Source organism: Triturus cristatus, chromosome 10 (assembly GCF_964204655.1).
Source record: "Triturus cristatus chromosome 10, aTriCri1.1, whole genome shotgun sequence".
Taxonomy (NCBI): Eukaryota; Metazoa; Chordata; class Amphibia; order Caudata; family Salamandridae; genus Triturus; species Triturus cristatus.
Window position 1 is genome coordinate 985,560,162 of NC_140593.1, and position 23,738 is coordinate 985,583,899.

Consider the following 23,738-nt stretch of genomic DNA (forward strand, 5'->3'; position numbering starts at 1 on the left):
CCTTCTGTGAATGCCAAAAGTGATAAGCTTAGGATTTTATCTCATATTAGTTATGTGAATCGGCCCCAGAGTTATTTAATTATTGTAGCTAGACTAAAAATATGTTTTAAGTTGTCTCTGTGGAACTACCTGCATTCAGATAGATAGTTCAATTAGTTAGTGTATCAGAGGCTGAGAATTAAGGTGCATATCTACAAGGCGGCGATATAAAATTATCGCCGCTTTTTTGCGGCCGTGTTCGGCCGAAAAGCGGTGATAATTTTATCACTAAATTAGCAAGGTCACGCTATTGCGTGAAACCTTGCCTTAGCGCCTGAATTCCTAACGCCCATCTTTGCATCCCTAATAGATGCAAAGTGGGTGTTCCTCCCCAGGATAACGGGAGAAATGTCTCTAAGCGACATTTCTCCTATTATCAAGCCTCACGCAAAGCAGCATAGCGACAGGAAAAGTAGCGATAACTTCTGTTATCGCTACTTTCCTTACGCCTGCTTTGAAACTGACTTAGCCATGATATCCCATGTAAGGTGGATATCATGGCTAAGTATGTGAAGCCCTATCAGCAAGCTATCGCCAAACTTCGTGGGATTATCGCTGGGTTTCAAGCGATAATCTCACGTTTGGCAGTTAGCGCTAGGATTTTTATCGCTTTTGAGATAAGTGTTGCTAATAGCACGCTATCTCAGCGATAAAAATCCACGCTAGCCGGCGATAATAATCCAAGCGCTAAGTGCGCTTAGCGATAATTATCGCCGGTTGTTGCTGATATGCCCCTCAGTCCTCTTGGCTGGCTCCACTTAGCCTTATAGTTTCCCAGAAACATATGGGGTTCGCTTTATAATGAATGACAAATTATCATTTTTTTGTGGTTGAAGGTTTCAGCACCCCTTTATTGGGCTGCTAAAAATGTAAGCAATTTCCAGGACCCCTGCTTAGCCCCCGATTCCGAGAGCGGTGGAGAGAAATTGCCATGTGGAATTTCACCCCACCTGATTCAGAGTTGGTGGATTTTTCCATACCTCATACCCATCTTTCTGGTGTGGGAAAATTATGAATGTTTTTTTCCAGTCAGCCAGCAATTCCACATGGAAAACTAGCCCGAAGTTTGGCTGCAGAAGCAGCAGCCAAGACTCATTCCCTGTTTATTGACAAGGGAAGCATGCTAGGAAAAAAACTTCCCTCTGATAGTCACAAGCTCAAGGCCGGACTGGGAACCGAAATCGGTCCTGGCAAACTGCTTGGCCGGCCCCCTGGGGGCAGAGGATTGTGGCCAAGCTTTTTGCCAGGGCCGGTTTCGGCTGATTATGTTACAGAGGGCCGATATTGCCGGCCCCCGCTAACAAAAACGGTCCCCCAGGGGACCAAAACCAGCCCCCACACTGGCGGCCTCCTGGGGAAACGCCCGGTGCCCGCTACGGCCAGTTTGGCCCTGCACAAGCTCATACTCCTCCCCCCCACCCCTACCACAGGCCCCCACAAACATTTACCACCTGCTGAGAGCAGGTGGAGTAGTATCTGGTTAAGGAAAACTACAGGCTGGTCTAGGCCCTCTTCGTTCAGTTGTGAGAGCACCGCTCCCACTCCATGCTCTGAAGCGTCAGTCTGCACGACGAATTCCTTGGAGAAGTCGGGTGCCTTGAGCACGGGTGCCGTGCACATGGCGGCCTTCAGGGCATCAAAACCCTTCTGGCAGGACTCAGTCCAGATCACCTTCTTGGGCTGCTTCTTGGAAGTCAGCTCTGTTAAGGGGGCAACAATGGTGCCATACCCCTTAACAAACCTCCTGTAGTACCCGTTGAGTCCTAAGAAGGCCCTCACCTCTGTCTGGGTCTTGGTGGACTCCCAAGCCAGAATGGTGTCAATCTTGGATTGTAGGGGCGCCACCTGGCCGCTTCCTAGCTGGTGTCCCAAGCACACCACCGAACCCTGCCTGATCTGGCACTTACTGGCCTTGATCGTGAGGCCTGCCCTCTGCAGCGCCTTCAACACTTCACCGAGGTGCTGCAAGTGTTCTTCCCAGCTGGAACTGAACACTGCGATGTCATCCAGGTAGGCGGCACTGAAATCCTCCAGCCCAGCAAACACCTGGTTGACCAACCCCTGAAAGGTGGCAGGGGCATTCTTCAACACAAAGGGCATCACCCGGAACTGGTAATGTCCTTCTGGGGTCAAAAATGCTGACCTCTCCTTGGCCCCATCAGTTAACGCAATCTGCCAGTACCCAGACATTGAATCAAACGTGCTGAGGAACTTGGCAGCTCCCAACCGATCAATGAGTTCATCAGCTATGGGGATGGGGTGTGCGTGAGTCCTGGTGACGGCATTGAGACCACGGTAGCCCACACAAAACTGCAGTTCTGGAGTGGCATGGGGTGCAGCAGCCTTTGGGACCAAGACCACGGGGCTGGCCCAAGGACTGTTGGAAGGCTCGATCACCCCTAACGCCAACATCTTAGCGACCTCCTCTTTAATGCTGGCCTTGACCCGGTCAGTTAACCTGTAAATCTTGTGCTTCACAGGAGGGCTGTCACCGGTGTCCACGTCATGGGTACACCAGTGAGTAACACCTGAGGTCAGAGAGAACAGTGGGGCAACCGTCCCAACAACTGGTGGCAATTGCTCTGCTTGTCTGGCCTCAGTGTAGGGGAGAGGATCACACCTTCCACTGACCCATTTTAGCCCTTGGTAGACAGGAGGTCAGGGAGAGGTTCACTCTCCTCTTCTGTCCCATCATCTGCCGCCAAGAGCATGCTCACTTCAGACCTCTCGAAGTGGGGTTTGAGGCGGCTCACGTGGAGGAACCTCAAAGGGTTCCTGGGAGCCTGCAAATGCACCAGGTAGGTGACATCACTTTTGCGCTCCACCACCTCAAACAGCCCAGTCCACTTGTCCTGCAAGGCACAAGGTTCCCCTGCGGCCATGACCCACACTTTTTGCCCAGGTTGAAATTCAACCAGAGTGGCATTCTGTTCATACCACTTCTTCATTTCTTCCTGGCTTGCTTCCAGGTTCGCCTGAGCGAGTTTCCTGAAGCGAGCAGTTTGGTTTCTGAAGGCCAGCATGTAACTAAACACATCCTGGGGAGTTTTCCTGGGAGCTGCCTCCCAGCCTTCCTTCACAAAACTCAGAGATCCTATCACACAGTGACTATACAGAAGCTCAATGGGACTGAACCCAAGAGACTTCTGTGGTACCTCCCTGTACGCAACGAGAAAGCAAGGCAAGAGGACGTCCCACTTACGCCTCATGGGTTCTGTTAGACCCTTAATCATGCCCTTCAAGGTCTGGTTGAATCTCCCCACCAGACCTTTACCTTGTGGGTGGTAAGGGGTGGTGAACTTGTAGGTTACACCACACTCCTTCCACAGGGATGTCATATACTTGGATATGAAATTGGTTCCCCTATCAGAAACCACCTCTCTGGGGAACCCCACTTGGAAAAAGATCCCCTTTAACGCCCGGCCCACCACTGGTGCCGTCGTTGTCCTGAGAGGAATGGCCTCCGGGTACCGGGTGGCATAGTCCACCAAGACCAGAATGTACCTGTTGCCCATGGCTGCCTTGGGATCCAGTGACCCACAATGTCCATCCCTACCTTTTCAAAGGGCGTTCCAAATACTGGAAAAGGTTGGAGAGGAGCTTTGACCTTCTTCCCACTCTTACCGTTTGCCTGGCAAGTTGGGCAAGACCTGTAATGTCCATCTGACTGACTTCGCATTTGGGGCCAGAAGAAGTGGGTGACAAGCCTGTCAAAGGTCTTGTCCTGCCCCAAATGTCCTGCCAAAGGCACGTCATGAGCCAGACCCAGTAGGAAGGTCCTGAAGCGCTGGGGTACCACCAGCACACGGCTGACCAAGGCTCAGCGACCTCAGGCTCACTGTGCAGGAGATCATTCTCCCAGTAGATCTAATGTGATCTGGACTGATCACCAGCTGCCTGGGCTGCAGCCTGCTGCTGCAAACCCTCTAGAGAAGGGCACTCCTTCTGCTCCTTGCAGAATTCTTACCTGGTGGGACCCCCTTCTTGCTGCCAATGGGTCAGCTCAGAGATGTCCCCCAGTTCAGCTACCTGCTCCCCTGTGGGCACTGGGGCGTCCCCCTCAAGGTCCGCCTCTTCCCGGTCCGCGGGAACTTCAGGGGCCGGTTTCCCGCGCCCCTTGCCCTTTTTCTTGGCAGGGACTTTGACCACTGTTTCAGGCTCCAAGTCCTCTTGATCTCTCTCTCTGGTCGCCATAGACCGAGTGGACAAGCATGCCCACTCTGGTAACCTAAGCATCTCCAAGTGAGACCTGAGCTCAATATCCTTCCATAAGGACTGCTCCAGGTCAATCTACATGCATGGAAGGGCACACAACCACCCTCAAGGGACCTGAGACCCCCCCCCACTCGAAGGGAACCTGCACCACCAGACACTGGCACTCTGAATTGTCCACCGCAATTACTTGGTAGTATGCCCCTGGGACTACCTGCTTCTCAGAGACCAGGTGACACCGGACTGAGGTCACACTGGCTCCAGTATCTCTGAGAGCCTCTACCCTTTTCCCAGGTGCTGTATTTCTTTGTGTTAGGGGGCACCAGGTTTCCTTGGACCATCTCACTGTCCCCTAGTGAGATGAGGGTCATTTCTGCGGGGTCCCATCCTCCGGTGGGTATTCCTCCTCCCCAAGTGCTACATTAGCCAACACCTTGGACTGCCCACCGGTGGGTGGCTGTGCCCCCTTAGGGCACCTGGGGTCCCCCTTCATGTGACCCACCTGGTCACATGAAAAACACTTGCGGGGGCCAGTCTCAGCAGGCTTTCCTGACGAGACCCCTTGTTTCTTATCTCCGGGGGGATGGAAACCTTCACCCTGGGTGTTAGTTTGGGGTCCTTTAGAGAACTCCTGTGCTTTACCCTTGTCCCCCCCACTTTTCTGCTGGGGACCCTGCCCACCTTTGGCTGAGTCTCCCCAAATGCTTTCTTGTGGACCCTGGTACTGAACCAGCGGTCCGCCTCCATAGCAAGCTTCCTGGGGTCACTACCCCAACTAGGTGCTGGCGCAGATCTGCAAAACATAGACTAGACAAGTGCTCCCATGCAGTCAAATTGTAGAGCCCCTGAAAATCTGTCACATTACTGCCCTTCACCCAGACATCCAGTGACTGGCAAAACACAACCACACATTCCAACCAAGTGTTGGCATCAGACTTCTTACTGGACCTGAACTGATCCCAGTACTTTTCAGGAGTCAGACAATACTTAGTGAGAAGGGTGTCCTTCACGTCGGGATAGGTGAGGTGATACCCCTTACCCAAAGCTATTAAAGTATCCCGGGCTTCTTCCAGAAAGAGAGGCCACTATCCTGATCCCCAATTCTCCTCAGGGACCCCATTCATGTGTATCGCTGCCTCGTAACCCTGAAACCACCTTTGTATGTCGTCCCCCTTCTTGAATTCCTTGCCTACATTCTTAGGGATGTGTACAATTCTGTCTGCCTGTCTTGACGAGTTGCTGCCACCATCTGAGCTGGCTCTATTCCTTAGCTCCAGCTCCTTAAGACTTCGCTCATGACCTAAGATCATCTTTCTTTCCTCCATGGCTATTCGTTTTTCTTCCCTTTCACTTTCTATCCTGAGTTTCTCCAACTCGAACTTCCTTGCTTCCTGCCTGTCCTCCAACTCCTCTGGGGACAGGCCACTGCTGCCTGGCCTGGAGGGTTCCTCCCCTCCCAAAAGCACATCCACCCTAGGAATAGGCTCCTCCGCCTCTCCACTGAGATCACCAGACTGCTCGCTGGCATGTCTGGCTGCTACCCAGGTCCTCAGTGCCTTTTGTAGCTCCTCCTTCCTCGTGAGGCCTCTGACTTGGACGTTTAGGTTTTTGTAAATTGATTTCAATTCCCTAACATTGTGGGATTCCAACCTATCCTCCTCAAAGTCAATTTCCAGGGATGCAACAGATGATGCTCTTGATTCAGGCATGATGAAGTAGCAAGTTCAAACTGGCAAGATCAAAAATAGCAAAAACAACAGTTGATGGACAGAATGCAGAACAATGTCATACATTCACCCCAGTACAGAGATCTGGGCCTAAATCCATCATTTTTTTGCTCACCATGCCATTCCAGTTTGAACCCAGCCATATGCATGGGAACAGTCCAGCCCGAACTGCCAAGCCAGGTCCTCCCTGGACTGGAAACAAGCATCCTAGAACCGGTTTTGGGGTTTCACCCCTCTTCAAGCATAGCTTGATTCCAGTGGCATGGAGAGCACGGGACTCACGTCTGAGCATACCCGTCCCTTTCGGGGTGACAAATGCAAGATCAAAAATAGGCCAAAAAGAAAAAGAACCAGTATTTGGCACGTATTGGTCTGCGATATGGTAGTAGTGCACACCAATCACTGTAAGTCAAATGCAAACGCAAGTCCTATCCTCACCGCTGACAACCAATGTTAGAAATGGGATTTTTGGTCGGCTAGGGCATGTGCCAAAGTCGGGCAGAAACCACCACTCTAGTCAGGATAAGGGAGATACACTCCTAAAATAACCCCTGCTCACCCCCTTGGTAGCTTGGCACGAGCAGTCAGGCTTATCTTAGAGGCAGTGTGTAAAGCATTTGCACATAACCAACAGTACTACAGTGTAAGCACTACAAAAGGACACCACATCAGTTTAGAAAAATATCCAATATTTTTATATACTTAAGACAAGACCGAAAACGATAAAAATCCACAATACAGTACTTAAAAATCTTCGTTTATCAAAATATGCTGGAAAAATAGTTCCTTGATGTTGATAGCTCTGTCCAGGGCTATCACCGCGTCGTGAGCAGACAAATCCAAACAGTTCTGGCTGACCTCGGCGTCGCGGGCCAGCTACGGTGTTCGAAAGACCCGCAAACAGTACCTTTTAGAAATGCAGGGTGTCGGCGACCTCTCGTTTAGCTTACGAAAGCACGGTGTCCGCAGGCGTCGGTTCTGGAGGTCGGTGCAGGAGTCGTCAGGGCCCTCGAAGTCACACGCAGATCGATCTCTTCTCTGTTGAAGTCAGGAGTGCTGGCGTCGGCAGGCGTCAGGTGCTGCGGTGCAAAGTGCAGCGGTGCGGCGTGTGGTGCCCTCAGGGCACGGTGCGAGCAGCGGCTCGGTGGCAGGGTCAGATGGCGTCGTCGGTGAGACCAGGGTCGCAGTGCGAAGTGAATGCGGTGCTCGACGTGGTGCTGGCGGGTCGCGGTGCAAACTGCGGCATCGTCGTTGCTGAAGCACTGTCGTCAGCTGACGAACTGGAGTCGATGGTGCCGGCGTCAGTAGGCCAAGGCTGCGGGGCGTGATGAGGGTGGTGCATCGTGTAACTTTATGAGCAGTGCCCTCGAACCACGGTGCAAGCAGCGGCATAGATTTTGACGCCGTTGGGGATACCAAGGCGTCGCCGTGAAGCAAGGCAGTGCGGAGTGCGGTGCCCACAGGTCATGGTGCGAGCAGCAACTCGGTGGCAGCATCAGCAGGTGTCATTGGTGAGACCAGGGTGGCGTTGCGGCGGTGCCCTTTGGGGTGCCTTCAGGACACAGAGTCGTCAGCATCGTCGTAGACGTCGTCGGGTTGCTTTTCTTCTGCTGCAGTACAAAACACACAGGGGCAGATTTACAAGCCCCTTGCACCTCTTTTGCGTCGCTTTTCCCATTTTAAAAGTGACACAAAAGTGGCGCAAGGGGCTTGTAAATCTTCCCCTCAGTCCCCAGTGCTGAGGGCACTAGAGCTTGAAGTCTTTGCTGTTCCTGAGACTTCTTGAACAGGGGGCAAGCTCTTTCTCAAGCCCTTGGAGAAACTCACAAAAGTAGATTGTAGAAATTTCAGTCCAGTCCTTTCACTGCCCAAGACAGAAGCAGCCACTGCAGGCCAACACAGTAAAGCACACAGCAAAGTGGTAGGTACTCCTCACAGCTTCTCCAGCTCGTCTTCTTGGCAGTCTTCTTGATCCAAAAGAGTTCTAAGGTTCAGGGGTCTGGGCCCCAATATTTATATCCCAAAATCCTTTGATATCTTAGGCAGAGAGTGTCTGTGCCCAGCCAGAACCAGTTCTGCCTTCTCTGGTGTGACTTCCTGGCAGGAGGTGGAGATGGCATGGTCAGAGGCAGACCAGGCCCTTTGACGTGCAAGGAAATCTCCTCCCCCTTCCCCAATTGCAGCCCAGGCCTATTCAGCCCTTTCCTCACCCACCTAGACTATCTGGAGCCACTCCTGCTCCCCAGCCTTCTGTCATCCAAAACCCAGTTAGGCAATACACATTCCAGCAGAGGCACACGGGATAACTGAGCAAGAAAATACCTACTTTCTATAAGTGGTATTTTCAAACACAGAATGTAAAAATCACGAAAAGATGCATCTTTAGATTCTAAGTTCGGGCATACTAAACTTTATTTTCCTAGCTAATTCCCAGGGCCAGTTATGTTTATATGATGTTAACTCCCCATTCTGTCTTATGGGGAACAGGTAACCTTGCAATGGCGTAAAACGAAATTGGCCGTAATTCGCTATCAGGACATGCCACACAAACCAGGGCATGTCCTACCTTTCACATACATTAAACCCGGCCCACAGGGGTATACCTTGGGCCTACCTTAGGGGTGGCTGACATGTAAGAAAAGGGAAGGTGAGGGACTGGCAAGTGGGTGCACTGGCCAAGTCGACATGGCAGTTACAAACTGCGTGCAGACTCTGCAATGTCGGATCTGAGTTATCTTTCCAGGGCTACTCACATGGGTGGCACAATCAGTGCAGCAAGCCCACTAGTAGCATTTGATTCACAGGCCCTGGCACACTCAGTGCACTTTACTAGGGACAAGTAAATCAAATATCCAATAATGGAAACACCAATTCATAACACACTTTACCACAGGAGCACCTGCACTTTACCACTGATCAGCAGTGAGAAAAGTGCGCAGACACACTACGCCAGCAAAACCGGGAGGTCAGAAAGCAAAAGCTCAGGCGAAACATGACAAAAGAGGCCAAGTCTAACACAGAGGGTATCTGGCAAGATATTCCTAAACTTCACAGAAGAATCCCCCGCACTGAATCTGCATATAAAGTGATGTACCAATGGTACCTTAGCCCAGTACGACTGAGGAAAATATACCCTACAACCGCCACATTATGTTGGCACTGCATTAACTTAACTGGTAACTTTTTGCACATTTGGTGGTCCTGCGTGGTCATTCAAATCTTTTGGAAAGAGATTCCGGGGCATGTGAAATGGACCCCTTGATATCTTATCCTGGCTGAGCCCTCAGGTTTTGGGGCTACAACCAACGATGATGCGCTCTGTCTGGAAGTTAATGCGCCAAATGTCTGGAACAGCCAAACAGCGCATTGCCCTGTTCTGGAAGAAGAAGGAGGCACCCTCATTTTCCTTTTGGTTTCATAGAATGTGGCGCACACTAGCAATCTAACAAATATCCCACCAACATTTAACCTCTGAAAAAAAATGAATGAATGTTTGCAACCTCTTATTCATTAAAAGCCCAATTCACAAAGGACCTCGCAGTAGTGGCGGAGGGCCCGCAGTCGTGGGGGATCCTTCGCATTGCAGTTTCTCATTGCGGAGGTCCAGCTACAAGTGCGGGCCCCCCGCCACGACTGCGGTCCTCCACCACGAGTGTGGAGGCCCTTTGTGAATCAGGCCCTATATACCAAGACTTCCTCTGTTTCACACCGACAAGATTGAGAGCCCTCCAGCTAGTTGACTGAGACATGGAAAGGAGATGATACCCTCTCCAAGTACTTTCGTTTATCCTTGGCGCCGATGTGGGGGCATGTCAGCAAGCAGCAGCGATAATTACCGCTGTCCGCGTTTAATGTGCAAAATCCTAACGCCGCCTATCGCCGGATTCTATCGGTCAGCGCAATATTTGCAACACGCATCGCAGAGGCGATAGAAATCCTGGCAATAGTGGCGATAAGCAGGAAACAGCGCTGGATTACCAGCGATATAATAAAGCGTTAGGGAAAACATTGTAAATAGAGAGAAGTGGACTTAGCATTATGATCCACCTCCCATGCAACATATAGCTAAGTCGGAAAATTAGCAGGCGTAAGGAACCGGCGCTATACCCGGTTAGCGCTACTTTGAATGACGCTAGACGGGTTAGCGATTTCCTAGTAAATAGGGAGAAGCTGTGGTTAGCGATTATTGCTGCTGAATTTCAATCGGGAACGCCCACCTCACATCTCATTAGCAATGCGAGGCGAGGCACAAAGAAAATGGGCACATAGGCATGAATTCACGTGTTAGCATGTCCATGCTGATAGGGTGATAGAATTATCGCGCTTTTTGTCCGAAAACGGACGCTAAAGCGGCGATAATTCTACCGCCGTGCCTTGTTGATATGCCCGTGGTACTTCCTTGATCCCGTATTTCTAAGGATGGAAGCATCTTGGGGGACATGCCCTCAACACTGCTTATATGCCTTTAAGTACATCAAAGCTCCACACCTCCGCTCCCCCTGGCCTCCTTCTCTTCTTATCCCTCCTAATGTTTGTTATTACTGATTCGCGGTTATAGAGAGGGTTCCCGGTTTTATGGTATTTATTTTTTTAACATTTCCGTCTGTATTTATCCATATTTATTTTATGGCCATTTTATCTGTATTTATCCATATTTATTTTATGTTTTGCATTTAAATGAAGTTGAAAAACTATACATTCCCAAATTTATATAACTTATAGACGCACACTCATACTTTGATGTCTGTTGTGTTTTAGCTATTTAAGCTGTCAAATTTTACATAACAATACATCCACTGGTAAATACTAGCATTATACCATAAATGTATGTTGACAAACGCCCTTATTTAAAGAAATTTCATCCTGTTTTTTAATTTCCCATGCTATTGATCCAGCGGTAATTACCTGGTAATTTCCCTATTCAAAACCTCATTACCTATTGTTTACCGCTGTAAAGGGTGAAATGATGGACCTTTTGATGACCGTGTTTCACCAAACAGGAGACTTTACATAAATATGAAAATTAAATGCAAACAATATTTAAGGCAATAATGAGAGTGGTGAGTTATTTTAAAGGGTTTTATTTTTAAGTCAAAAGTTAAGGTTCTCTAACTCTTTATTCATTAGTCAAATATCAATCAGGTTACATAATTGAAAAATAGCATTAATACAGAACATATTACAGTCTGCATATAAGCATCACATATAGGAAGGGAAATTTGGCGCAAATTGTCTGTCAAAACTCTTAAAGAGTTTCTAAGAATAGAGTGAGTCTTGCAAGGTTAATCAATAATTAATAATGGCAAAAATCTCCCATAAAGAGAAATAAATGCACAGGACAAATACATATTTATGAAAAGCAGTTAGTTAAAGCATGAAATTTGAAGTTTAGCACCTAAAATCGAAATCTGTTCTGATCCCTTCAGTTCTCTCTCTCTGCCTTGCTGTGCTGGTCTGTCTCTCTGTCTCAGGCTGCAAAATAGCCCCCACAGACTCAGACCCTCCTCTCTCTCCTCCCCGTCTCTGTGACCAGCACAGAAGCTGGGTCTGGCCCTCAGGAAAAAATGAGCAAAAGAGCCACCCCTCCCACTTGTAAGCCTAATTCAAGCAAAAGTCCACGTGCTTGGTCCTCGTAGCTGGTCCAATCAGAACTTCAAGACACATTATCTCCCCATGGGCTGACTGGATACGTCATAATCAGGCGTGTTCCTGTTCACATTTTAGTCTTGTGATTATGAAAAAAAATGTGTGCTCTTCACTCCACATTTAAACAGGCTACAAAAATATGCAACATAGTGAAGGCCGAAGAGACGTAAACAGGAGGGCGTGATTTATTAACAAAGCCCTTTCATTGAAATTGAAATTTGATACCTCCCTCTCTTTCTTACCGCATATTAAAGCAGTGGCGGGAATGTGTTTTACCCTGATAAAATCTTTAAAGAAATTCTTTAAGTTTCTTCCCCTGGCAGCAAGAAAATCTGTGGCTGTGGCCTTGATACTTTCACGCATAGATTATTGTAATGGTCTCCTGGCAGGAGTTAACAAAGCTATTTAAAAAAAGCTACAGGTGGTGCAACATGCGGCTGCACGATTAGTGCTCAAACTCCCCAGAAGATCCTCAGCCTCTGCGGCCTTGAACAGCCTTCATTGGCTCCCGGTGCAAAAGAGAATTCTCTTTAAGATTCTCCTGATCACCTTTAGAGCTAAACTTAATATGGGGCCTAAATTTCTGACTGCACGTTTTGTCCCGTATACATCAACAAGACTACTTAGGTCCTCTTCAGCAAATTTGCTTAAATTGCCCAATTTTAGTTATAAATTGAAAGGTGCTAAGACAGTGGCGTATCTGGGTGCTAGAGCCTGGAATATGCTTCCTGCTCATCTTAGATCATGCAACACCGAACTTCTATTCAAGAAAGCTTTAAAAACCTGGGTTTTCGGTGCCTCTGATGAATGTTGTTTTGCTCTGATCTGATTTTCTTTTTTGGGACTCTTCTCATCACCCGTACCCTAGCGCCAGGATACTCCTCACGGAGTGATAGTTGCGTTCTATAAATACTTACTCAAATCAAATCAAATCAAAAGTTGGTATGGAAGAGGAGCACATTCCATTCTAATCTTCAAGGGCAAAACTGCAGTAAGCTGAGTCCACTAAAGCAAACTGAAATCACGTTGTTTTCTACACTGTAAAACACATTTCAGCACATTTCTACTCTTGCAAAAATACATGATGCCATTTTGAAAGTACAAATACATTTTCTAAATTAATGTGCATTCTATAGTGAGATGACATATTGATTAATCACATATACACATGGCTGTTCAACTAATTGAGCATTTTTTCACATGAAAGCACCTCCAAACTGAAGCATTCTGATCAGGCCTTATGTTTTCATCTTGCTTGCGCCACAATCTGCGTGCCATTTTAGAAATAATGTCTGCAGCTTTTTGTCATATAATAATGCATACATTTTATAGGTGAAATCTGAGCTCCATCAATTCACTCTTTTCATAAATATCAAATCATTGTACCTCAAATGATTTATAAATTTATCACACTTATTTAATTTCACATGTTACATTTATTTAAATAAAACACATCATTAGTTGAGTCAAATATATGTTTTTCTCTACCTAAAATATTAGTAGTCATCTTTAGTGTTCATTAGCACACTTAATTCACACAGGTATCTAAAAGAAAACCCTACTAAATTAGCATGTTCTTTATCACTGGTTATTACAAAAGCTGAGAATATAACAATGTTACCTCTATTTCTAAGGCCACACAAATTTGGTCTGTAAGCAGATCATATATGGCCAAGCTCAAAAGTTGTAGTGCAGATTTCTGTAAGTAGCTTCTTGGAACAGTTTGACAGTTCTCATTTATTGTTTCAGCAAATTTTGGCTCCTTGTCACCAGCTTGTCATCAAGGTGGCTCATACAGTGTGGCATCCTGTACTTTTTCCATGCATTTTGACCACTCAGGGGCTGAAAAACTCTGACAGAGCACCATCAATTCCTTGCACTTTTCCAATCCAAGCCTTTCACTTTTATTTTCACTTTGATCAGATTCAGATGTTTCAGCCATGGGTGCAAATGATTTTTCAAGGGACCACTGCAAACATTTTTGTTTCCCTTTCAGCCAGCTTTTTCCTACCTCCACTCGAAGGCCCACAGCACTAATTTCTTCTTCAGAGGCTGCATCTAACTCTTTCACACTTTGGACACCTCTTTCATCTGAGTCAGTTTCCACTTTTTGCTTTTCCAGTGCCACCTCAGTTTTCTCTAGTGCTGCTTCAAACTCTGTGTGTTCCCTTACAGCTTGACTGACCCTCTTCTGTGGACTTTTGAGCACTGCTGGCATCTCTTCTTGAAGAGGAGCTGTTTTATCAGGGGGACACAGGACCATACGTGTGTGAGAGGCATGCACCCAATTTGGAAGGCCACCACATTTCACAACAGTCTTTGCCAGGATCCTTTGGAACAGGCCTTTCCATTTCACAGCATCTTTCAGATCAAAGTTTTGGCACCATTCATTATGTAGATCTTGTGTAGCAGCTGCAATCTGGTGAGAAACTGCACGCTCCACATCAGTCAGACCTTCACAGCAATGGCTAGTCTTTTCATCTCTGTTTTTCACAAGTGCATTTGCATGTCCATCTTTAAGCCACTTTAGTGATGCTGAAACAGTCTTTTGCAAAAGTGTAACTCTGTGCTAGCTTTGTGTTGCTTTATTATGCTTGAAAATTCAGGCAGATAGCTACAATCCACTCCTTGTCCAATCTGTGGTTCTGCACTCATCATCTTTGAGACCTCATTATGATCTGATTTCAGCGAAACTGGCAATCTATACCTGGGCATCAGCTTTTGCAATAACACATTTGAGACTAACAGGATACAATATTGTGCATCTGAATTAGCATTTCTCTTTCCCAGGACAACAGTGACTACCAATTGAGAAATGATATTGCATGTTATGGTAAGGGCAATCAATCTCAAATTTTGGGCTGAGGTAACTGCTGACAGCCATGAAACTTTGACAACATAATGTATAGGAAGCACAGCATGTGCTGCTCTTAATGTGTCATTGTTACCTTTCAAATATGGGTCATCTACAAAATTGTTGGGCTGAATCAGATGTTCATCATTAAAGTCTAACTTTGGTTTCAGGCAGAAATTCATGACATTTAAACAATTAGGTTCAGTTTGATCACAAACAATTTCATTTGCTGGCAGTAAGCTAAATACATTTGAATTTAGACATTTCTTGGTCAAAGTATTTTCCCAAAACAACTCCACAAAGGAAGCAACCATTTCAATAATTGGGAATTCCATTATTATAAACTCGCTCTTTGTAAGACTGACATCTACCACAGCTACTAAATTAAGGCAGCTGGGCATTTCTGCGACGTTGGGGTCAAGGGTCATTGGGAAATACGTCACAGACCTTTGAACGCATTCCTAGTGCTGGGGCACGACACTTTTTCTCTTTCAACTCTAGGAATGCTTTTGTGCAATTGTTGTCCAATGGAAGCGGATCAGACACATCACTAGGGAAAGGTTTAGCAACCACTCTCTACAGCAGCTAACCATTCCCAAAAACTTCCTGATTTCTTTCTGAATTTGAGGTGGATTCATCGGGTAAATTATTTTCACTCTCTGTAGTGACACCTTTCTACCTCCCTTTCGAATTATGTGTCCCAGACATTCATTTTCTTTCTGACAGTACTCCTCACTAGCTTCATGCAATGGCACTGTGACATGAACTTGGCAAAAATCAATAACAGTAAGCCATTCTTCAGCACATGGAATGTGAAAAAATATATTGGCTGGATTCGGTACCACAGGACAACATGGAAAAATTGTGCTATTAATCTCCTGCTCTAATCTGTTCTTTTCATTTGGTTTCTGCGAACCTGTGATCAGAAAGTTACATAAACTTCCAATCAATTCCATCAAAAATCCTTTTATTAGTAAAATTCCTGCAATTGATGCTGTTCTTGAATACATGTCATCTAATTCTAATTTGAATAAGACATGCTCTGCACATTTTATTAATCTGACATCCTTCTCTGTGAACTCTCTTATTTCTGTTTTTATTATTTATTTCAAATCAGAAGGTAATTTTTCAACTGTCTTTTCAGAAAACAATGCTACAGCTGTCTCTTGTTGGGCCATTTTAAAATGTACATCCTCATCAGGAATCTGAAAATTAACATTATCTAGTGTACAGTAATCTGTGCTGTTTAATTTGCAAAACAATTGTTTTCATGTCAGGCCTTGTTTCTGGAAATAGTTCACATTTGCTCTGGACAACTTATTTAAATTAATTTTAGCATTTTCCATATCTTGTGGGACCATTTGGGCTTGAAAAACCCCTGCCATTGGTACCTGTTTCTGAACTGACATTTGCATTTGCTTGGCTGACACCTCTTGCACCTGCATTTCTCTCTGTATTTGCACATTTCCAACTGCTGCATCATGTTTACATTTAAATTTCTTCTTCCAATGCTCAAATCTGTCACAAAGATGGCAAAAGGACACTTTTTCCAGCAGTACAACATCCATACCTGAATTTGCAGAAACCAAAACACCTTTACTTCCATCCTGTGTACTTTTAATCTGTACCCAATCAACATCCTTTGCTGGCACTCTGCCCTTCAGGAAAGTAATCACTGCTACGTTTTTCTCCATAACAACAGAAAATGATGGTGCATTCATGCAAACATTTTTCACTGTCTCCTCACCTGGCCTTTGCACCGCAACTTTAGATTCAAACCATAATTCAGTTTGCATGGCAGTGTCAAAAATCATTTCCAAATTGATACACAACTCCTTTAAAATGTCGATAAATCCATCAACTTGTGGGTACCACAGCATAAGTTTGTCTCTCAATGTTGTGTTCAGAAATGCTGCAAGTTCACTTTTGTTCCGTGGCACATGAACACGCACTTCTCCCACCATTTCTCTCAATGAGCAAGCAAAAGCTTCTCCCTCATTCTGCTTATTATTTTCGTCAACTAAATCTGGTGGTTTCTTTTTCTTATCCAGTTTCCTTGCAAGGTCTGGTGGTTTCTTTCTCTTCTCATGTTTTCTTGCCCACTTGTCTCCTAATTTCTCAAACCCATTGCATTTGAAAATATATTTAATTATTTCTGCAATGTGCATTTGCATTTCTGAAGAACTCATGGTCTTATTTGCTTCATCATCCATATGTATCCTGAAACTTTTCTGAAATGGAAAACTTCCTGAAACATTAATTTCATATTTTTGAGCCAAACCGGTCAGTCTAGCATGTATAGTTACTGCACATGTATTTGTTTCCTTACTCAGGGAAATTAATTCTTTATCCTGACACTGGTTCACATTTTCATGATTTAAATAGCAAGGACTGTTAATTTCTTCATGCTCAAATGTTGAATTTAAAACACTAAGCTGTTGCTCTTTTTCGGGGTCTGGGTTAATTTGTTCCCCCATCTTTTTATTTACTGCTGCTTCCTCAAAGCAGGTTTGAAAAATCCCATCTCCAAATATATTTATTTTATCCTGGGCTGTGGGTGCTGTAAACACCATTTCCCCCCCATCTTTCAATGCTTGGACTGTCTGGAGTAGTTTCTGTTCAATAATCTGTGAATTCTGAGTTTCTGAAATATACCCTGACATATTTACTCCTTCTACAACTCTTTGAACCTTTTGAGTAGGGCCCATATTAATTTGGACAGTCACAATTTGTCTAGGCACTGTCTGTGCATCTAAAGCTTGTAGTTTTTATCACTGAATTAGTCACATTTAAAGCAGTAACACCTGGAGGTATCACTGTCAGTGCTGAATCAACAGGTAGTGGGTCAATCTGAAATGTCTGCGCATTTCTCTCATTCTGTATTTCTCTCTGTTCAGCAGAAGCAGTAGCCACTGTAGTACTTGCTGGTACACTATTATCAGTATTTTCAGTGAGCACCATGTAAGGTGGCGGACACTCAGTTAATAATGCATCCAACATTTCATCCTCTACATCATTATTTATTTGAAGCTTTTTATCATCATTAATTCCCTTCTCCTGCATCTGGTGCTTTACCTTTTTATCCTCACTTGCTTTGTCTCTTGCTGTCTTTCCCCACATGCTTAAGGCCTCAAAATGTGCAGCTCTAGATGGTGTCTTCATTTCACAAAACACTCTCCTTAATTTGTCAATAACTTGCAATTCAAAAGTACCATCTTTTGGAAACCTCAAAGGACCCTCTTTTTCAGTAATCTTGCACCATTGGTGAACCCACATACAAGAATTTTGTCCCAAATTGGTAGACATAAAATGCACAGGTGTTCCTTCAGGAGCATCACAAATAAAAAACAAATTTTTCACTTTACTTCCTAACAGCTTATTTAAACCTTTAAACAATTCCATTTCTGCAATATTTTAATGCAATTTATTTTCTCCAGTCCTGCCATAATTGACAGTTTCAGTCTGTTTAACTCCTGCTACTGACCCCTCCTTTACAAACAAGGCTCACTACACACCCACTGTCTCGTCCAGTGCCAGCGCAGCCCTTTGTGACGTCAGTTTTCCTCCTGCTACTAGCCCTCCCTTTGCAAAATCTTACGGCAATATTTTTCTTAATTAAAATTCTGTTAGTAACAACATAAAACACATCTCCATTGCCTGTTTCGCTAAACCAAAGAGATAGCTTTGTCCATGTACACAAGAATTCTGTCTTTCCAGTAGGCAGCGCTTACCTCTACCCTACCACAGAATTATTTTGTTTTGCCGATAAAGTAGCACTTCCCTCTACGTTACCCTTCTAACAAGTAAAAGGCTAACCTGTTTCTCTGGGGATAAAACACATGTGGAGACTACAATGCTCCTGAGAATTAAGGCCAGAGTTTCACAAGAAAACCTATTGCTATTTCACTCACACACATTCATATGGAAAATGTCCCTAAAGATAACACACAATGATGTTACCACTTTGAAATCAGACAATGCACTGTGCGACTTCACTTGCCACACATTTCCCCCTGCCTGCATACAGGGCAACCAACTTCCTACTTCCCGGAAGTCTTTAAAACAATTGACAACATAAAACGCAACACAAACTCAACATAAAGTGTTAAACATAATCAATAATCAATAAATCTGTCCTATGAAATTACCAATTTAATCAATAAAAAAAATTAAAAACATCAAGTCAAAATGAGCAAAATTTCATCCACAGTCAAAACCCTTACTATTTTTCAACACCACAAAAACATACCTGCAAGCACATTAACAACATTTCACAACCCTATTAATACTCACACCACTCCAGCAATCTCCTTCTTGCATCACCTTTCCAGTACTGCTTTGCCAGTCCTCATGTTCTGAGCACAGGAATCAGGAATCAGAACTTTCATCTAACTTGGGCAATTATTTTCTAGCGCTAGGCATTAAACTAACTATGCTCCTTTTGGTGATGGCACTAACCATCCTCTGCTACCAAAAACTGATCCAACGGTAATTACCTGGTAATTTCCCTATTCAAAACCTCATTACCTATTGTTTACCGCTGTAAAGGGTAAAATTATGGACCTTTTGATGACCGTGTTTCACCAAACAGGAAACTTTACATAAATATGAAAATTAAATGCAAACAATATTTAAGGCAATAATGAGAGTGGTGAGTTATTTTAAAGGGTTTTATTTTTAAGTCAAAAGTTAAGCTTCTCTGACTCTTTATTCATTAGTCAAATATCAATCAGGTTACAGAATTGAAAAATAGGAAAAATAGCATTAATACAGAACATATTACAGTCTGCATATAAGCATCACATATAGGAAGGGAAATTTGGCGCAAATTATCAGTCAAAACTCTTAAAGAGTTTCTAAGAAAAGAGTGAGTCTTGCAAGGTTAATCAATAATTAATAATGGCAAAAATCTCCCATAAAGAGAAATAAATGCACAGGACAAATACATCTTTTCAAAAGCAGTTAGTTAAAGCATGAAATGTAAAGTTTAGCACCTAAAATCTGAATCTGTTCTGATCCTTTCATCTCTCTCTCTCTCTGCCTCGCTGTGCTGGTCTATCTCTCTGTCTCAGGCTGCAAAATAGCCCCCACAGACGCAGCCCCTCCTTCTCTCTCCTCCCCGTCTCTGTGCCCAGCACAGAAGCTGGGCCTGGCCCTCAGGAAAAAATGAACAAAAGAGACACCCCTCCCACTTTTAAGCCATATTTCAAGCAAAAGTCCACATGCTTGGTCCTCGTAGCTGGTCCAATCAGAACTTCAAGACACATCACCTCCCCCGTGGGCTGACTGGATACGTCATTAATCAGGTGTGTTCCTGTTCAAATTTTAGTCTTGTGATTATGAAAAAAAATGTATGCTCTTCATTCCACGTTTAAACAGGCTACAAAGATATGCAACATAGTAAAGGTCGAAGAGACGGAAACAGGAGGGCGTGATTTATTAACAAAGCCCTTTCATTGAAAGTTGGTAGGGAAGAGGAGCACATTCCATTCTAATCTTCAAGGGCAAAAACTGCAGTAAGCTGAGTCCACTAAAGCAAACTGAAATCACGTTGTTTTCTACACTGTAAAACACATTTCAGCACATTTCTTCTCTTGCAAAAATACATGATGCCATTTTGAAAGTACAAATACATTTTCTAAATTAATGTGCATTCTATAGTGAGATTACATATTGATTAATCACATATAAACATGGCTGTTCAACTAATTGAGCATGTTTTCACATGAAAGTACCTCCAAACTGAAGCATTCTGATCAGGCCTTATGTTTTCATCTTTCTTGCGCCACAATCTGCGTGCCATTTTAGAAATCATGTCTGCTGCTTTTTGTCATATAATAATGCATACATTTTATAGGTGAAATCTGAGCTCCATCACTATCCATCTGCTCAGCTGCTGGCCTATAATTATTGAAAGACAGCACGGAGAGTCACTTAAAAGAAGCACAATTTTCTGTATTTATCCACTTTTAAAAATAAATACAGATGGAAAACATATTGTATTCTGTCTGTATTGATCTGTAAAAATCCGTAAAAAACGGAAAACAGGGAGCCTTCGTTATAGATTAATGGTGGGGGGATCATTTGTTGGGATCTAATTTGTTTAATGTCTAAATTTCTATCTCCACGTCGTTGGGGCGATTAATGACTTAGGTGATACATTGGAAGGTATGACAAATCACGTGTTGTTGATATGCTTCCACTGCTTATCGTTGATCACCTTGGCACCCTTGAGATGACGACATGTTGTATGCATTGTTTCCTTTAACTAAAAAACCTGCAATAAAACATTTTTGGAAAAAAAAACTAACACCTAGGGAGGCATTGCCACCAACCACCTGTTAGTACATATAAGATGAGGCCCTTTGCAACACTCACCGCAGAAAGTGGAGCATTTCCTGAATCCAGACTTGTGACACCTTAGCTTGCAGGGCATGCACTTGTTCACAAGGTCGTCTGAGTACTCCTGTTCTGAGCAGCTCCTCATGTTCACAGACTTGGGTATTTAATTGGCTGAGATCTGCAGAAATGATTGAATGGTGCAATTAGTGACCAATAAACAGGATTGCACGGCACTCCATGGATTTGTAATCCTAGATCAACTACTTATGTTTTCCTTCTACTGAAATCTGATTCAAGTTTGTGAGAATCCAGATTAAATTTACTGGATATCACTCAGATCAAACAATAATGGAGACGTCTCCTTTAATACGCATCAGGATAGAAAAAATCCAGGGAACCTGGTATCAGGTTTAATTATTACGCATAATACAACACTACCTGCCAGGAGTAGACTTCAGAATCACTAGTCAAGCTTTGGTCCTCACCTATCTAGATTAGGTATTTGCCAGTGTCCTAGACCAGTGGTTCTTAACCTTTAAACTTCTGTGGAACCCCCCACTTAATCATTACTGGAATTTAGGGACCTTCACTGAATGATTGCTGGAATCCAGGAATCCCAACTGAGTCATTGCTGGAAGCCGGGGACCCCAGCCTAAGCATTTTCAATGACTTGAAACGCAAAACAATACACAAAAATTACAGACTCAACATTCATCAAACAAATTCACAGATGATTAAATATTTGATTGAATTTACAATCAAATATGAGGATACTAATGTAATTTTTAGCCTCCAATTTCAAATTTCTTCACCTTTACAGAATGCTTGAAAATTTTCGATTTTCAATGTTGCTTTTTTTATATACACAATATAAATTTGTTAATATAATTACATTTTCTAAGCAGTCACGGACCCCCTGACTAGACTTAGCCTTAGTCCCCGAACCACAGGTTAAGAACCACTGTCCTAGACTCTTCGCTGGTGCCACTGAAAGCCGCCCTACATACATCTGCCCAACTCGTCAAAGGCTGGACAAAATATGAACACATCAATCCCAACTTGATGAACCAGCACTTGGTGCCTCCAGGGTGCCATCATCTTCAAATTCTGCTGCATCCCCTACAAGGATATAGCGAACAAACTCAGCAGCACCCTGCCAGACCAGAAATCTAAAGGTACAAAGACCAAGGACCATAACCCAAAAACTTTGCCTGGCAGTAAAAAAACGAAAATGAATGGGCACATTCATTTGCACTATTTTTGCATTGCATGTAAAATAGCATGGAGCAAATGGTATTTGACCCAAACTAAACTTATATTGGTCCAAAACATGGTGCAAACGAATTTCACAATATCTTTGCGTGGTAAAAATTGAGGAATTATTGTTCTCCTCTTTTCGAACATAAAAGATGGGACAAGTGTGGTATCTTCATCTATGCCATGCATTCTCCTCTTAGTGCTTTGTCCCCTGCTGCTCGGCCAGAGGGACTGTGATGTAATTAGAATGCTGATGTGTGCCTGGTTGAGTGAATATGAGTTGCAGTACGTGGGCTGAGCAGCAAGGATGCTACTCCCAGTGGATCTTCCTTTCTGCCATCTTGACCTGTAACCTGAGACTCCTTTCTTGTGAATAAACCTGATCTTGTTATCACCTTACTACTGGATACCCTGCATCTTAATTTACCACAACAAGGTTAGAGGTAAAATATGTGCCGCTTTTTTATTAAATAATTACAAAAAAAGAGAGCATAACCAGCTCGCTCTATTTCTTGTTTAAAATGTTATTCAGTGACTCGAATTACTTTGTTGACACCTCAACTACATTTTTAAAATTATTTCTCAGCAATTCGCATGTGCTATACGTTTAACAAATGTTCCGTAGTCAGTTTCCTCCATTTTTGTTGAGGGAAAAAAAGCCTTTCTCTTATCTGGCCTGGAAATAAAGCTGTTTGTCATTGATTGTCTCACATATGCGATAAATGGTGTGAGGAAGATCTGATATGCACCCATTATCTAGAACATCATCTGCAAACATTTCAGGCTTGCTGTACTCCCTGAGGGGCATATCAGCAACAACCGGCGATAATTATCGCTAAGCGCACTTAGCGCTAGGATAATTATCGCCGGATAGCGTGGATTTTTATCGCTGAGATAGCGTGCTATTAGCAACGCTTATCTCAAAAGCGATAAAAATCCTAGCGCTAACTGCCAAACGTGAGATTATCGCTGGAAACCCAGCGATAATCCCACGAAGTTTGTCGATAGCTTGCTGATAGGGCCTCACATACTTATCCATGATGTCCACCTTACATAGGATATCATGGCTAAGTCAGTTTCAAAGCAAGCGTAAGGAAAGTAGCGATAACAGAGGTTATCGCTACTTTTCTTGTTGCTATGTTGCTTTGCGTGAGGCTTGATAATAGGAGAAATGTTGCTTAGCGACATTTCTCCCATTATCCTGGGGAGGAACGCCCACTTTGCATCTCATTAGAGATGCAAAGATGGGCGTTAGGAATTCAGGCGCTAAGGCAAGGTTTCACGCGATAGCGTGACCTTGCAAATATTGCGATAAAATTATCGCCGCTTTTCGGCCGAAAACAGCCACAAGAGTGGCGATAATTTTATATCGCCGCCTTGTAGATATGCCCCTAAGTTTCTCAGGAGAGGAGGGGACAACAGCTGTACCCAAGTGAGCCCTCCCTGGTAAAATCAGTTTTGTCTCTCATAACAAGGGTCCTTTGTATCCCTTCGCGTCTGTGTTATGTGTTGTGACTATAGCAGCAGGGCATGTGTGTGTAGTGCCCCTGGGAGCCAATTTCCGGTCTTGTAACTTAGAGAAACATCAAGAATCTTGCCTGAAGCAGAGGTTCACAACCAGTTGTCTTCTCCCTCTGCTAGTATGACGCCCTGCATGCTAC

At 44.2% G+C, this 23,738-nt stretch overlaps 1 protein-coding gene across 3 annotated transcripts in view; it reads right to left on the reverse strand.

The window, feature by feature from the left end:
- TNFRSF13B (TNF receptor superfamily member 13B) overlaps positions 1-23,738 on the reverse strand; it is a 141,439-nt gene that overhangs the window by 63,389 nt on the left and 54,312 nt on the right. For all 3 annotated transcript variants that reach the window (XM_085628919.1, XM_085628918.1, XM_085628917.1), the window contains exon 2: positions 20,857-20,998. In XM_085628919.1, coding sequence (XP_085485045.1) covers positions 20,857-20,965 — 109 coding nt within the window. In that variant the 5' untranslated portion in view covers positions 20,966-20,998. The remainder of the gene's footprint in view (positions 1-20,856; positions 20,999-23,738) is intronic.